Source organism: Narcine bancroftii, chromosome 4 (assembly GCF_036971445.1).
Source record: "Narcine bancroftii isolate sNarBan1 chromosome 4, sNarBan1.hap1, whole genome shotgun sequence".
In the NCBI taxonomy this organism is placed as follows: Eukaryota; Metazoa; Chordata; class Chondrichthyes; order Torpediniformes; family Narcinidae; genus Narcine; species Narcine bancroftii.
Genome location: NC_091472.1, coordinates 96,382,033 through 96,397,827, shown reverse-complemented (window position 1 = coordinate 96,397,827; position 15,795 = coordinate 96,382,033). Strand labels below are relative to the sequence as shown.

At 39.7% G+C, this 15,795-nt stretch overlaps 1 protein-coding gene across 17 annotated transcripts in view; it reads right to left on the bottom strand.

Moving 5' to 3' along the window:
- The window catches only part of LOC138760861 (interphotoreceptor matrix proteoglycan 1-like), a 175,005-nt gene that overhangs the window by 71,492 nt on the left and 87,718 nt on the right, over positions 1–15,795 (bottom strand). For all 17 annotated transcript variants that reach the window (XM_069932080.1, XM_069932073.1, XM_069932087.1 and 14 more), the window contains 2 exons: positions 1,588–1,754; positions 1,332–1,366 (listed from right to left, as the gene is read on the bottom strand). In XM_069932080.1, the coding sequence (XP_069788181.1) occupies positions 1,332–1,366; positions 1,588–1,754 (202 nt within the window). The remainder of the gene's footprint in view (positions 1–1,331; positions 1,367–1,587; positions 1,755–15,795) is intronic.

The following is a 15,795-nucleotide window of genomic DNA, read 5'->3' as shown; positions in this document are numbered from 1 at the left end:
CCAGCCTCCACCCACACCCCTGACAATGCATTGCTGGCATGCACTACTCTGTGTGTAAAAAAAAACTTACCCTTTGCATCTCCCCTAAACTTTCTTCCATTCACATTATGTTTGCTTCTCTTGCCCTGGGAAAAAATGTGCTGGTTGTCTCCCCTATCTATGACTCTTATAATCTTGTGGACCTCTATTAACTCACCTCTTATAGTTTTAAGGTTCTTGGGTGTAGATACAGGGGGCTGGGGGGCGGGGGGAGTGGTGAGAGACAGGTTTTTCCACGCAAAGAGTGGTGGGTGCATGGAATGCACTGCTGACATTGTGGTGGAGACAGATACAATGGGATCTTTTAAGAAACTATTAGGTAGATACATGGAACTAGAAAATTGGAGGGTTATACAGTAGGGCAATTCTTGGCAGTTATTATAGTAGATGACTGTGGGCTGAAGGGCTTGGACTGTGCTGTAGATTTCTATATTCTATGTTCAATCTGCGTTTAATTTTAACTAACCCACATCTCTACCATGGTCTTCTGCTTTCATTTCTTCTTTCTGACCTTCCCTCCTTCCCAATGGTCTCTCCCTCTACCTACCTCTCTTTACCCATTATCCTATCACCTCTTAGCTCCTCCCAGCTTCTCCCTTCCCCATTGATGCACTTGATTTCACCCCTTCTTACATTAATATCCATAAAGGGTCTTGACCTGAAATACTGATTGACCATTTCTACCCAAGTTTGTTTCTTGACTCACTTTCCATTGTTTACTCATTTCCAGCATTTGTAGTTTTTGTGTTTCTCTTCTGTGTTGTTCTGCTCTGTTCATGCTAAAATCCAGAAACAATACCTGTTTGCCCTCCTCAGGAATTTACATGTCTTCTCTCTATATTCATTGAACATTACCAGTTTTAATGTGCGGGACTACATTTGCTAAAGAAGGCCTGGTGATTTAGTTAAACAGGAAAGTCTGCAAACTCTGGGAATTATAGTGCAATGCACAAAAGGGCTGAAGAAACTCAGCAGGTTATACAATGTCTATTGGAAGCAAAGAGATATAACCAAGGTTTTGGGCCTGAAACCTTTGTCAAGGTATGAACCATAATAAAAAGGTGTCTGCCTGCTTTTTGCATATACCTTGACAAAAAGCTCAGGTCCGGAACATTGGTTATATCCCTTTGCTTCCTATAGACTCTGTTGACCTGTTGAGTTTCTCCGGCACTTTAGTGTATTGCACTAGTGGTTTAGTACAGCTTTTCAATATGTTTGGCTACTTTTCAACATGTGAATCACAGTGTTCATGCACTAACACATTGTAAGGTGCTCTGAGGTGAAATCATTACCTTGGTTGAAGATCGCCACCTTGTAAACCGAGTTTCTGGAAACAAAATAAAACAGGTATTTTCCTTAATTTAAAAAAAATGTAGGACTGATAATAGAAAGAATTTTCAAAACATTTCAAATGTTTATGTTTCAATTATTTGCATTTCATGGTAGCTGAATATAAAGACTTTTTAACTTTGTATATTGAACCCCAAGATATAACAAACTATGTCTAAGTTCAAGTTCATTGCTTCTTTGAATGAGGTAATTCCTTACCCTTTGAATCACGGTGAGATGTTCCTGGGAGTTACTGAAATTCTGGCCAATCTGGAATAGGTAGTGAGACTTCTCCTGACACAGATTGACCCATTGATGGTATTCCTTGTGGTTGGGAATTCTGTCCAAGAAAATCCGGAATGCTTCCCACACGGCTTCCTGACAAACTAAAAAGGGACAAGGTGTCAGTCCAAATAAGCCTACATCTCTGTAGCAAGCATTTCAGATCTGGAATGAATTGTGGCATGTGATCACTGATACCAGCACTCCTGTCCTAGTTGGACCTTTCTTTCCTTCAACTCACTCTCAACAAATGCATACCATGACAGTTAAATGATAAAAATGCTTAAACGTCTTATATTTAATCAGCAATGCATGTCCTAAATCCTCCACAAGCTCTTGTTCAACAAATTAGAGATGACATTTAAATATAAAGAACAAATACAGTGATTCCTGCACCAAAAGTAACAAAATTAGACTCATTGAAACCAAATACTAAAAATGAAAGATTACAAAACATTTATTGTTTATAGCAGCTATGATACAGAGCATATATTCTGCCTCATCCAGTCTATTTGTATACATACCTTATCTGAGCTGTAGTCCCAACCTTATGGACATATCATGTTCTCATTTTTTAATTTAACATAACATTCTTTAATCTCCTATATACCTAAAGTAGTATTCAGAGAATGCGTTCCTGTTCCAATAATTAAGTGTAGCAGTGAACTCTACAGTCTCAGAATTCCTAAAGTAAAATGCCCTTCCTCTCGGTCCTAATTCTAGAATACCCATGCCAGGTTTTTCATTGATATTAGCTTGACATTTAACACCATCATACCAGCAATATTTGTAATCAAACCAGAGAATCTGGGAGTCTGTTCCTCCCCCTGCTTCTGAATTCTCGATTTCCTCATCAGCACACCCCAATCATTGGAATAATCAACTTCACCTCCTCTTCGCTGACCATCAACACAATAAGTCGCCTGCTCTATTCTCACCACATACACAATTGTGTAGCCAAGTTAGGCTCCTATGCAATCTATAAATCTGCAGAAAATACTATCATTTTTGGCTGAAGATATCAGGATATAGGATGGAGATAGAGAATATGGTTGGCTGGTGTCAGAACAACAATCTAGCTCTCACCATCACTAAGATCAAGGTTATTAATGTGGACTTGAGGAAGGAGAGGCTGAAGGACCATACCCCTGTCCACATTTACAGGACGGAGGTGAAGAGGGTTAGAACCCTCCACATTTCTCATGATCTCTCCTGGAGCCAACTGTGAAGAAGTCAGACAAACACTTCTACTTTCTGAGAAGATTTGGCATGTTGCCAGATACTCTATCAAATATTTATAGGTGCACTGTATGCATCACAACCAGGTTTGGAAACTTGAGCACCTAGGAATGCAGAAGGCTGGAGTAAGTGGCACACCTTGCCATGTCTACCAAGGGCACTTACCTCCTGTTCATTGAAGACATCTTTGTGAAGTGCTAATTCAAGAATGCAGAAATCATAAAGGAACCCCATCACCCTGTTCACAATCTCTTCTTACTGTTCCTTTCAGGCAGAAGGTACAGAACCCTGAAGTCCTGTATCAAGAACAGTTTCTTACAACCGGTATCAGGCTCTTAAATCTCCAGATATTACCTTAATCCTAACCATAAACTACTCCAGGACTACCAAAATGTCTGTCTTCTGCATTGAAGTACCACTTCTGTTTGCACTAACAGTAACTGAATATTTATTTCTTTATGCTTTTATATTTATTATCACTTTTCTGTGGCATGGCATACTATGGTAATTTAATTTCTATTATTGTTTTTTGCGTATCTGATGTTTTTGTAGCTGTAGCAAGTAAGTATTTCAGTTTATCTGCACATTGTATTTATGAATATGACAATAAACATTCATATTCATGTTTATACTCAATCCTTTTACATGTAAACTTAGACCACATTTTTAAATAAATGGTAAATTGTTTATATTCACCACAAACATCAAATGTACTGTCATTTTATTTAAGACAAACATTACCTCCTGTTCATTGAAGACATCTTTGTGAAGTGCTAATTCAAGAATGCAGAAATCATATCATTCAAAATACAATTTATTTGGAACCCAGTATGAATTGATTAAAAGATTTCTATTGTTCATGTTAATAGAAGCTTTTCATGAGATTGAGTCAAACATTTGGCATAAATATAAGACTTTGCAAACATCTCACTACATTCAACAGAGAGAAAATGGTACACCAATATAATTGTTTTGCAATACTGTACTTAGTTGTGGAGAAGGAATGCAAATAAAATTGGTCTTGGAAAGCAAAAGATTACATTGGTAAATCCCTCTACTCATTGGGACAGTGTTAGCATGCTCAGCCTAGAGGCAGGCTATTACTCAGAGAATCCAATGATTAACTCTGCAGATGCAAAATGTAAACATTCCATCTAATTTCTGTCTTAATTCTCTTACACAAAAACTTATAACATATTATTTTGTAAAATTGTCTATTTTCACCATAAACATCCTGATGTCTAGGACTAAGGGCCAAGGGTCTAGACCACACGTCAAACTCTGACCCGCGGGCCAAATTTGGCCTGCGATATAATATTTGGCCCGCAAGATCATATCAAAAATGTATTAGAGGTGGCCCGCTGGCCGCTGCGCCAGTATAGCGCATGCACAGTAACCGCTGTGTCCCAGGGTGAGAGAGAGAGAGAAAAATCCTGGTCCTTGAAAAGTAGTGGTGGGTGGTTTTATAAACACGCTGTCGTGTCCTCCCGCCCACCCCCCCACCGCAGCGCGGCCTGGCCGGTGTCAGGGGAAGCCAAGGCCGCTTCCCAGCGCCTGGAACCCCAGTAGCACAGCATTTCTTGGAGCTGCAGATGGAGTCGGGACGCCAGAGGGAAGATTGGGGCTCCCTGCCGGGCGATGGGGGCGCTGGCCGCCCGCCGCCCTGCGCCTTCCCACCGGACCAGCGGCGGGTGCACGGAGTACACGTGGAGAGCGAGGCTGGTCGGGCAGGTAGGTTGGAACCCCCCGCCAATCTCGGGAGTGGCATGGGCTGGATCGGGATTAGCTGCGCTCACCTGCTCCTCCACCGCTGACCGGGATCCCAGCGCAGTCCTGAGCGCGGAGACTGCCCTGGAAAGGTCCTGGGACACCGGCACTGAAAGAAGAGCAGGGTCCGTAGAACATTACAGATCAGAAACAGGCCCTTCGGCCCTTTGACTCTACCTCGTGAAAACCCAACACTGGAGAAACTCAGCGGGTTAAACCGTATCCTTTATCCAGCAGAGAGGTACCTGACAATGTTTGGCCCTTGATCCCCCTCATCAATGTATGAGCGAAAGTCTGTGGTTCTCGTAAAAACACCAGAAGGGAGAAACTCAGCAGGTCAAAGGGGGTCCGGGAGAAACTCAGCAGGTCAAAGGGGGATTCGGGAGAAACTCAGCAGGTCAAAGAGGGGTCTGGGAGAAACTCAGCAGGTCAAGGGAGGTCCGGGAGAAACTCAGCAGGTCAAGGGAGGTCCGGGAGAAACTCAGCAGGTCAAGGGGGGTCCGGCAGAAACTCAGCAGGTCAAGGGGGTCCCGGCAGAAACTCAGGGGGGCCTGACCTCGCCAGAACCGTTGCCCACTCCCCCTCCCTGCCGCAGGCCGACCCGTGACTCACGGTGATGGGGCCACTGATCCGCCGAGATGCCGCCCTGCAGCGAGAGCCGATGCCCCCGCAGTGTCGTTGTCCAACCTGATCGCCCGCAAACCCCGCCCTCCCGCACACAGGCCTGAGTAAGTGTTATGAACTTTAATCTCAGGATAAAACGATCTTCCAATAGTTTTATGTCACAGTGATAAATATATTCCTGGTTAAAAATGGTCCTGCACCTGGATACAAGCTCATTAGGCATAAAACTTGAAAAGTGTGTAAATCAAAGGATATCTGTACCATTGGAAAAAGGGTATGGCAAATAAACCTGCTAGAGTTCATGCCCACAATCAGTCACCCATTTGATTGTTTCAGGAATCATGTTATTCTCCCACATTCTCAATTGCCCTCAGATTTTACTATTCGACAGCACACTAGCAACATTTGACAAGTCCTCTATAGAGAAATATTATTTATTGAATATTTTATTTCTCATTTGTTAATGCTTCTGGAAAGAGTTTATCCAAAACTATTATTAAACATTTATTTTAATAAGAAAAAGTTTAACATTACATATGTTGAAAGAAGAGAAAACATGCAGATGTTGTTGAAAATTTTCAATAAATATTTAGTTCGGACCTCGACTTAGTCCAAGTTTTTAATTTTGGCCCTCAGTTAATTTGAGTTTGACACCCCTGGTCTAGACTAATCAAATTCAAGTGTTCAGCCTGTTGAAGCATTTTTAAAAAAATCAATATTTCTCCAAATGTATTGCTTCTGATTCCTCTGGCCCAGAGTTATGCATCACAGAAAGAGGCCCTTCAGTCCACATTACATATAGCAACCCTTGAACCTGATTTTACTAACTCCATTTATGTCCATTATGCTCAGTCTTCTGTGCCTTGCTGATTCAGTGCCTATCTAAGTACTTGTTAAATCTGAGAACCTCTGCTTCCACCACCTCTGCAGATAATGTGTTCCAAATTCCACCCATCCTCTGTGCAAAACATTGCCCCTCAGATCCCCTCTAAACCTTCTACCTTTCACTTAAACAATCCCCCTGTCTAAGAGACCCCCACAAGGAAACCAATATTTATCATTTACCCCATCTCTGCCTCATCATTTTATACACTTCTATCAGGTCTCCCCTCAGTCACCTTTGCTCAGGGAGAAAAAGCCCAGTATTTCTTATCTCTCCCGACCAATTCAAGCAACATCCTGATGAACCTTCTCTGCACTCTCTATAGGGTGGTGACCAGAGCTGCATACAATATGCTAGGTGAGGTCTAACTAATATTTTATAAAGTTGTCACTTAAGATCCCAGCTTTATGTTCTATTGTCCAACCGACTTAGACAAGCATCCTGTTAGCCTTCTTCACAATTAACTTGTACTCCAAGATCGCTCTGTTTCTCAATACTCACAAAGTAATGAAATGCATTACTTACCATTTTTCAGGATTAAGTTCCATCTGCATACACTCTGCCCAACTTTCTAAGTCATGTTGTAGATCTGCCATTCTCAATTGTTTTTTACTTTGGCTATGACACTCTTAGGACACTGCTGAAAGTTTATGGGCCCCCTTCTCTATGAAGTAGTCAAGTTTTGATTTCTTCCATACTTTTCTCCTACTGACTACATTAAAAAAACATAAAACATATGTGTGGAATGAGAGGTGAAAGAAAAACCAGCCTTTTACTTAAATGTGCTGTGGCCTTTGGGGACCACCATTAATATTGGCTGCTGTAGACTTAGACAACCTTCCTCACAAGTCTAATTATGGATTTAGCTTATTTACATATTTCATCTTCTTAAATGAGTAGACCTATGGCACTGGACAACAAAGATTTTTCTTCCTGAGCACTTTTGGATGTATTTTATGGATTTTGGGCAGCTAATCATGAAGATCACCTTAAAAATTTCCTATCTCTTTATTTTAATACATTTCAGACATATAGAACAGAAAAATTTGGGGAGTGAACTAAACAAAGATATTATGCATTAGGAGAGAAAGCTTATAAAGTCTTAGCTTGGCAGTTAAAAACAGAGCAAGCATTTAGAATAATTAATGCTGTTAGGAAATCAAAGACAATTATTTGTAATTCTCTATAAGTTAATGATTCATTTAAGGAATTTTATTCTGATTTATATTCTGATTTCTACTAGAAATGAAGTGAAGATTGATAACTTTTTTTTAATCTCAGATAAATTTGTCTAATTTGACATATCAAGATCAAATAAAATTAGATGCTCCTTTTACTGCAAGAGAAGTTATAGAAGTGTATAGTTCATTACCAAATGGTAAGTCACCAGGAGAAGATGGTTTTCTGTCAGAGTTTTATAAGAAGTTTAAGGATCTCTTAATTCCTCCTTTTATTGGAGGTATTAAAACAAGCAAGAGAATCACATTCTTTACAAGAATCATTTTCAACTGCAATAATATAGTTATACTAAAGAAATATAAAGATTTGTTGAACCTGGTTTCTTATTGTCCAATTTCTTAATTGAATGTGGATTATAACATTGTTGCAAAAATTTTAGTAAATAGATTAAGTATTTAATTTAATTCATATGGATCAAACAGGATTTATTAAAATTGGTACGCTGCTGATAATATTGCAGAGTTAATTAGTTTAATTCATTTTGTTCAAAAAAGAGTTGATTTGAGTGCAACAGTATCTTTGGACACAGAAAAAGCTTTTGATAGATTTTAAAAAATTGTTTAAAGTGTTGGAGAAATTTGGTTTTGGTTTTACATTTATAAATTGGGGTAAAACATATAAAAATCCTTTAGCGAAAGTGATTACTAATTGACAAATATCTGCTTCTTTTGATTATTTAGGTTGAGTCGTCAAGGATGTCCCTTATCACCAGCTTTGTTTATTTTACCTGGTCTTATTAAACAAGATTCTAAGATTAAAGGAATAAAGGTTAATCATGAAGAATAAGAATTTAAAGTTAGTTTATTTGCTAATGATATTTTGGTTTATTTGATATAAATTCTCCCAATTACATGGCAGGTTGGAAGAATATGGGGAAATCTCTGGATATAAAATTAATTGGGAGAAAAATGAGATTATGTCTTTAGTTAAGAGTGATTATATTAATTGTAAAAATGATTATTAAATTTCGGTGGCCTTATGCTGGTATTAAATATTTAGGTATTCAAGTTGATAAGGATTTAAAATTATTTGCCTTTGTTTAATAAAATTATTGAAGATTTAAAGAAGTGAAATACCCCATCAATTTTGTTAGTTGGTAGGCTAAATCATGTTAAAATGAATATTTTTCATAGAATTCAGTATTTATTTCAGTCGATCCCTATTCCAATTCCTCAAAATTTTTTAAGGATTTAAATGTGGCTGTTGGAAGTTTTTGTGGAAAGATAAAATATTGAGCATTTCTATGAAACAATTGACTTGGAAATTTGAAATAGGGGGCTTACAACTCCCTCATTTTAAGAATTATTATAAATCAGCTCAATTGAATTTATAAATGTATTGTTTAATTTAGATAAAATTCCTGCTTGGGTTGGTATAGAGCTCAATAAGATATGAGAAATGGATTTGCTGGATTTAAATTCTAAATTGTTAGTTAGAAATAGGGAATCACCTATTTTGAAACATTTAGTTGAATTGTGGAATAGTATTAATAATAAAATGGGTATGAAAGGTTTAATAGCTCAAAAATGCCTCTGTCAAAATAAACATATTCCATTTTCAATTGATAGTTTTTGAAGATTTGGAGACAGAGAGGCATAAAGAAGATTGAGGATTTTTTTGAGAATGAGAAATTTATAATGTTTGAATGAATGAAGGTCAAATTTAATGTACCTAGTAATACTATATTTTGTTATTATCAGGTTAAATATTTTTTGTCTCATAAAATAGGTTAGAGCTTGATATTACCCAGTTAAAGAAAACTAGAAGTACTGATTTGTAATAGAAATGTAAATAAATTTATTTCTGTAATGGATAAATTACTTCAAAGGAAAGCCCCTAAAATTGGGGTCCAAAAATTGAGATTGAGATGGGAAGCAGGTTTAAATACACAAATAAATGAGAAAGAATGGATGGAATTATGTAGGAATAATATGACCAAAATTGTAAATGTAGATATAGGTTAGTCCAATAAAATTTTATACATCAATTATTTTTGACTCCACAAAAATTCATTAGATTAAATTCAGCTATTTCAGATTTATATTTTAGGTGTAGATGTAAGATTGGAACTTTTTTGCATTCTACTTGGCAATCCCCTAAATTGAGCCATTTTTGGTTGTAGGTGGGTAACTTTTTGGAAAGAATTATGGGGTCAAATTCCCACAAAATCCAATGTTATTTTTATTGGGTAATGTAAAGGTTATAAGACCCAAGTTAAAATTAAATATGTATCAGATTGAATTTGCGTTAATTGCTTTAGCAGTTTCTAGGAAATGTTTTGCAATATCATGGAAGTCAGAAATAGATTTAGGCATGGAACAATGAATGGCATGCAGAATTATGTAGTTGTATACCATTAGAGAAGATTATTTATAGTCTGTGAGATAAATATCATCTGTTCTGGAAAATATGGTGTCCTTATTTACAAAAAGTGGATATGTATATTTAAAGCTCTCTGAAGACCCCACTTCTTGGTAACCTCCAATCAGAATTTATGTTATAAATGTTTATCCTTTTGGTATTCTCCATTTCTTTTCTTTATTTTCTTTTCCAAATTATTTTCTCTATTTCTTTTATCTTCCACAAGGGTTTTGGTAGGGGTAAGGGATGGAGGTGGGAGGAAGGTGGAGATTTCAGCTCGATGTAATTTTCATATATATATAATTTTTGAACTTGTGATGTAACTCATATTGTGGTTTAAAATTAATATATAAAATATTCAAAAAAATTCCAATCACATACCATTTTTTAAATATAATCTGTTTTTGTGATTTCCTGTCATATTTTACGCCCACTTCAAGCACACAAAACCATGAAGTGCAATGTAATTGAAAATCCATTTTGTGCACTCGCACTTGGACTTCATCCCTGCTGATCTTGGTGCGGTGATGATCATGGTGAAAGGTGTCACCGTGATATTGCGACCATAGAAAAGTGGTAGCATGGGAAATGGAATACATCAATGCTGGCTGCCTATCATTGGACACTGACACAAAAGGCATCAGGCACTGAGTACAAATGATAATCAGCAGGAAAACATATTTAGCTCACTTGAACGAATGCAATGCGCCAGCACTCGGTCATTTCTCCTTGGAGCAATGGAGGATGAGAGATGACCTGATAGAAGTGTATAAGATGATGAGAGGCATGATCATGTAGATAGTCAGAGGCTTTTTCTCAGGGATGAAATGGTTGCCATAGGAGGACACGGGTTTAAGGTGCTGGAGAGTAGGTACAGAAGAAATGTCAGAGAGTGATGAGTGGGTGGAATGGGCTGCTGGCAACAGCGGTGGAGGCAGACATGATAAAATCTTTTAAGAGACTTTTTGATAGGTGCATGGAGCTTAGAACAATAGCCTAGTAATTTCTAAGATAGGGACATGTTCAGTACAACTTTGTGGGCTGAAGGTCCTGTATTGTGCTGTAGGTTTTCTATCTTTCGACCATTATGTGATTAAACATGCTGAATTCAATAAAAGTTATTTTAATGTTTCTCCAACTTCCTATGTGATACAGCAAAGCTGAAACTATATTTTTGTTCAGCTTGAACAGCTTGTTCAGCTTTTTGGGAAGCAAACCTTTTTAAAAAAAAAAATGTTGCCAGTGTAATCTTGATGCTAGGGGGTGGGGTGGTGGAATTGGTGGGGGGGGGGGCGGTGGTGGAGAACTAGTTGGTTGTTGTTTATTCATTTCAATTCATTTAATTTGGAGACACAGCAAGGCAACAGGCCCTTCTGGTCCACAAGCCCACGCCACCTATCCGACAAATTTACCAGTCCATCTTTGGAACACGGGAGGAACTGGAGCACCCAGAGCAAGCCTATGCAGGTCATGGGAGAATTTACAAACTCCTTACAGACAGGGTGAATTTGAACCTTGATCACAGGCACTGTGCTAACCACAATGGTAATGTAGATTAAACAAGAAAGTCTGCATATGTTGAGGTCTAGTGCTGGAGGAACTCAGCAGATCACGTAGCTTCCATAGGAAGTAAAGAGTTTCCAATGTTTCAGACCCGAGGCCTTCATCAGGAGTGCCAAAAATCAGGCAGACATCTGAATAAAAAGGTGGGGGAAGAGCACAGGCTAATAGGTGAGAGGTCATGGGTGGATACAGGTGGGAGGGTACAAGAGAAAGAAACTGAGAAGTGATAGGGCTAAGAAGGGTAGTTCTCTGATAGGGGAAGGAAGAAAAGGGGGTTTGGAGTTGTAAGAAAGAAGACAAAAGGGGAAAGGAAGAGAGGGGAGGGAGTTAATGGAAATTGAAGAATCCACTATTAATGCTATCTAGTTAGAGATGGGTGAGACAGAATTTAAGGAGTTGTTTCTCCAATTTGTGGATGGCCTCAATGTAACAGTGCATGAGGCCATGGATAGACTTGCAAGTTTGGCAATGGTGTGTGGAATTGAAATCACTGGCCATTGGGAGTTCCTCGTTATTGCAAAGGACATAGCGCAGGTGCTCAATGAAATGATCTCCCAGTCTGCATCCAGTTTTCCTGATGTAGCAGGAAGCACTAGATGCAGAAAAACCCCTGCTGATTCACAGGTGAAGAGTTGCTTCACTTGGAAGGACTGTTTGGGGTCCTGAATAGAGGAGAAGGAAGAAGTGCAAATGTAGCCCGTCATGAGGTTACAGGGGCAAGTAGCAAGGGGATGATTGGTGGGAAGGGATGAATGGACAAGGGAGTCATGGAGGGAGCAGTTGCTATGGAAAGCAGAGGGGGAAGGGGGAAATGTATCTAGTCGTGGGATCTCTTTGAACATGGTCAATATTGTGGAGAATAACATGTTGGATGCAGAGGCTGGTGAGGGGAATCCTGCATTTGTAATGTTTCCAGGGGGGTGGGGGAAGAAGGTGCCAGGGAGATGTGCAGGAAATGGAGGAGTTGCAGGTAAGGGCTGAGTTAATGGCAGTAGAGGGGAAGCCACGATTTCTGAATTAATGTATAAAAGAGTATAAATCAAGAAATTAGAGGCTCACAAAGTGAGAGTGATGCTTTTATGATGGGAAACTTTATAGGCAACACAAAAATAGTGTGGGGTGTATGAGGTGATTTTGTTGAGGGACTAATATGGTAAAAGCTATATCAGATGTTGTATTGTGTAATTTGAAGGTCTGGTTGTTAAGGGGCCTAGATAGAGTTTTATATAAAGATTGAAAGTGCTTTAATTCAACATGACATCAGGGTTTTAAATCTGAACGAACCAAACCATGAAGTTATGAGGCATGACTTTGGAATCAATACACAGTTTCCCTTTAAGGCAAACAAACCCATCCAGAAAATGGTAGAGCTGTATAAAAAAAAGATTTAGTAACTCCAAGGACTGGGAGCATTTCGGAATTCATCAAAGGGAAGGTGGAAATAGAAAGTTAGTTGGCAAAGAGCATTGAAACTAATTTCATGTGCTTTTATAGATGTATGAAATATTAGTGAAGCTGAATGGAGGTCTCTTAAAGACTGTTACAGGAAGAATTCTGCCAGGGAATAAGGAAGTGGCTGAGAAATTGAACAAATATTTTGTATGTCTTCATGTAAGACCTAGAAAACTCCCAGAAACAACAGAGAGCTGTGGGCCTTGATTGGCCAATTCAAAGAAATTATCATTGGGAAATGAAAAATAAATATCAAGAAATTAGTGCTTCTGAATGGTCCACAGGACCTGAACATTTGGATACAAGGTTCTTGAAAGAGGTGGTTATAGAGATAGTGAATGTCCTTCCAAAATTCAAGATTCTAGTACAGGTTCCAGAGATTGGAAGGATGGAATTGGTCAGGGAAGAGATGGAGTCAGGGCTAGAGGGGTTGGAGTTGACAGGGGAGGGAAAGCACTGGCAATACAAAGCAGGCCAGGCAGCATCTATGGAAAGAGAAACAGAGTTAACATCACAGGTCAAAGACCCTTCCTCAGCTTGAAGGAGCCTCCCACCATTGCTTGCAGAACCTCCCTCCCTTTGCGCATATACACACTTACTTTCCTATTATCCCAACAACGGCTCACGCCCCAAACTTTGGTTACCCTTTATTTCCTTGGGATGCTGCGTGACCTCACGTTGGTGTGTTGCAATATCTTTCACCTTGTAATTTCTCCTCCCATAAAATCTCCCTCTCCACAACCTCTTTCCTCCAGAGAACTCTCTCCCAGACTCTCATCCCTTATTTGTTCCTTGAAACCTCCCTCTCTTGTAACTTCTCCCCTAAAACAACAATTTCTCCTCCAATAATCTCCTTGCAACCCTCCCAATAATATCCCTGATGTTCATCTGTCATCTGTCCCCCACAATCTCCTTTTCACTGCAATTTCCCCTGTAATTTTGGTGATCTTGTATGGAAGAGGAGAAGAGGGTTGGGAAGATCAGCCATGATCATATTGAATGGGGCAAGATTCAGGTTACTGCAGTGGTTTTTTTTTTGTTCTTGTCTGTTCCCTTCGAATCTTACCTCCATCCCCAATAGTTCTCACCCCATGTAACATCTCCTCTGAAATTTCCTTCCTGCAATGTTACTCTGACACCTTCTCCCCAGCAATCTCCCTAAAATCCCTGAAAATTCTACAAATGCAGCCCTGAGATTTAGGTTAGGTATGGTTACATGGTTAGGTAGCAGTGAGGGCAATGCAATTACAGCACCAGGAACCCAGGTTCAAATCTGCCACTGTAAGGATATTTGTATGTTCTACCCATGAACTGCATAGGTTTCCTCCAGGTGATCAAGTTTGCTTCCATGTTTCAAACACGTATGGGGTTGATAGGTTAATTGGTCACATGCGTGTATTTGGTGCAGCGCAGGCTTGTGAGATGGAAGGGCCTGTTATTATGCTGCATCTATAAATTATATACAAAATTATCACATGCCTGCAATGTCTCCTTCCCACAGTCTCTCCATCATCCTTCCTTCACGTATTTGACTTAAGCTGTAATTTCTTCCTCCATTTTCACATTCATTACCCCATGACCTTTCTCCTGATGACACCCCCCCTCGCTGCATCTCCTGTTCCTTCCTCTCTCCCTTATCACTCACTCTCTTCCTCATCACAACATGCCCCACCTGCTCTGCCTCCCTCCCTGTCCCACTCCCTCCCTCCCTCTGACCCTCTGTACACTGCTGGATTAAGGTATTGCGGGGCTTGTAGCATATATTTTAATGGGGCCATAAATAGTGCCGGCTGGAGCATGCGCAGAGAGGGGCAGGTGTGACGGCAGTGTGACTGAGCGGCCCCCACCCCGAGTGATTTTCTGACGCTGACCCTGCATGTTCTTTTTGGTAAGTGTGAAATAGTCTTAATGATTCTTAACAAAATGATGATAGCTTTCTCAGATCACTATATATTTAGTGATTACCAGTGGAGTATTTAGGGAACATAGCGCCTATGGCAAACTCTGAAATTGTAATCCCACCTCCCCTGATAAAACTTACTTACACATTTTGTTAAAACAAAACTTACGGCGGCAGCGGCAGCTGGCTCAATGGTCATCTTCGTTAACCATAATTCCCACACAGCTGAGACTACTCTGCATTTCCCATTGCTATCTGCAGCATACAGCTCGCCCGACATGTAAACAAATGGAACCAACCAGCTGACTGAGGGACTGAGGTGAGGATTAATTTTTGTTCTGCTAAGGCATGTTTATGTTTACATTTTCATTTTCATCTTTGTGCAGTGGCTATGAGATACCGATTAAAGGTGATAATTGGCTAAAATCACTAACCTTAAATTTAAGATGTGATTTTAGCCAATTATCACCTTTAATCAGATTATTAATACAGACAATCAGTGTTGTATATCATAGGCATTGCACAAAGATGAAAATGAAAATGTTTCTCATAATTCATAATATATAAACACACGGTGGGGGGGGCAGTGGGGAAGGCTTGAAAATCTGGGGACAATAGCATATGCCTCTGTGATCCGTCCTATTCCTTCCCAATACAGTCCCTTTTCCATTCTGCTCCCTCCCTGCCTCCATTCCTACCACAGACCTCTGTTATTTGATGGATGAGAGTCACTCTTTACCTCAGCCCCCCAGCTTTTACTTTTGTATCGGGGATGAGGTTCTGGCAAGGTCAGATCTGGCAGAGCTCCTGGCCTTGTTCTGTTCCAGCCCTGTGGCTGCTGATGGAGGCTCCTTCTCCCTGCACAGCTGATTCACACACAGTGAGGGAACAGGGGCTGTGCCAGCATTGCTAACCACATTACTGCAGGTATATTCCCAGGCTGCAAGACTGCCATTGCCCTTCGCAACAATGTCTGGACAGAACTGCAGCACCCATTTTATTTTGCCATCAGTAAATGAGCAGCAATTATTGTTTGGGGTTCAGAGAACCATTTCTTGCCTCTGATTAGTGCTTAATACTTTACCAATACCACGTTGTGAGGTACTTAACAATGAGC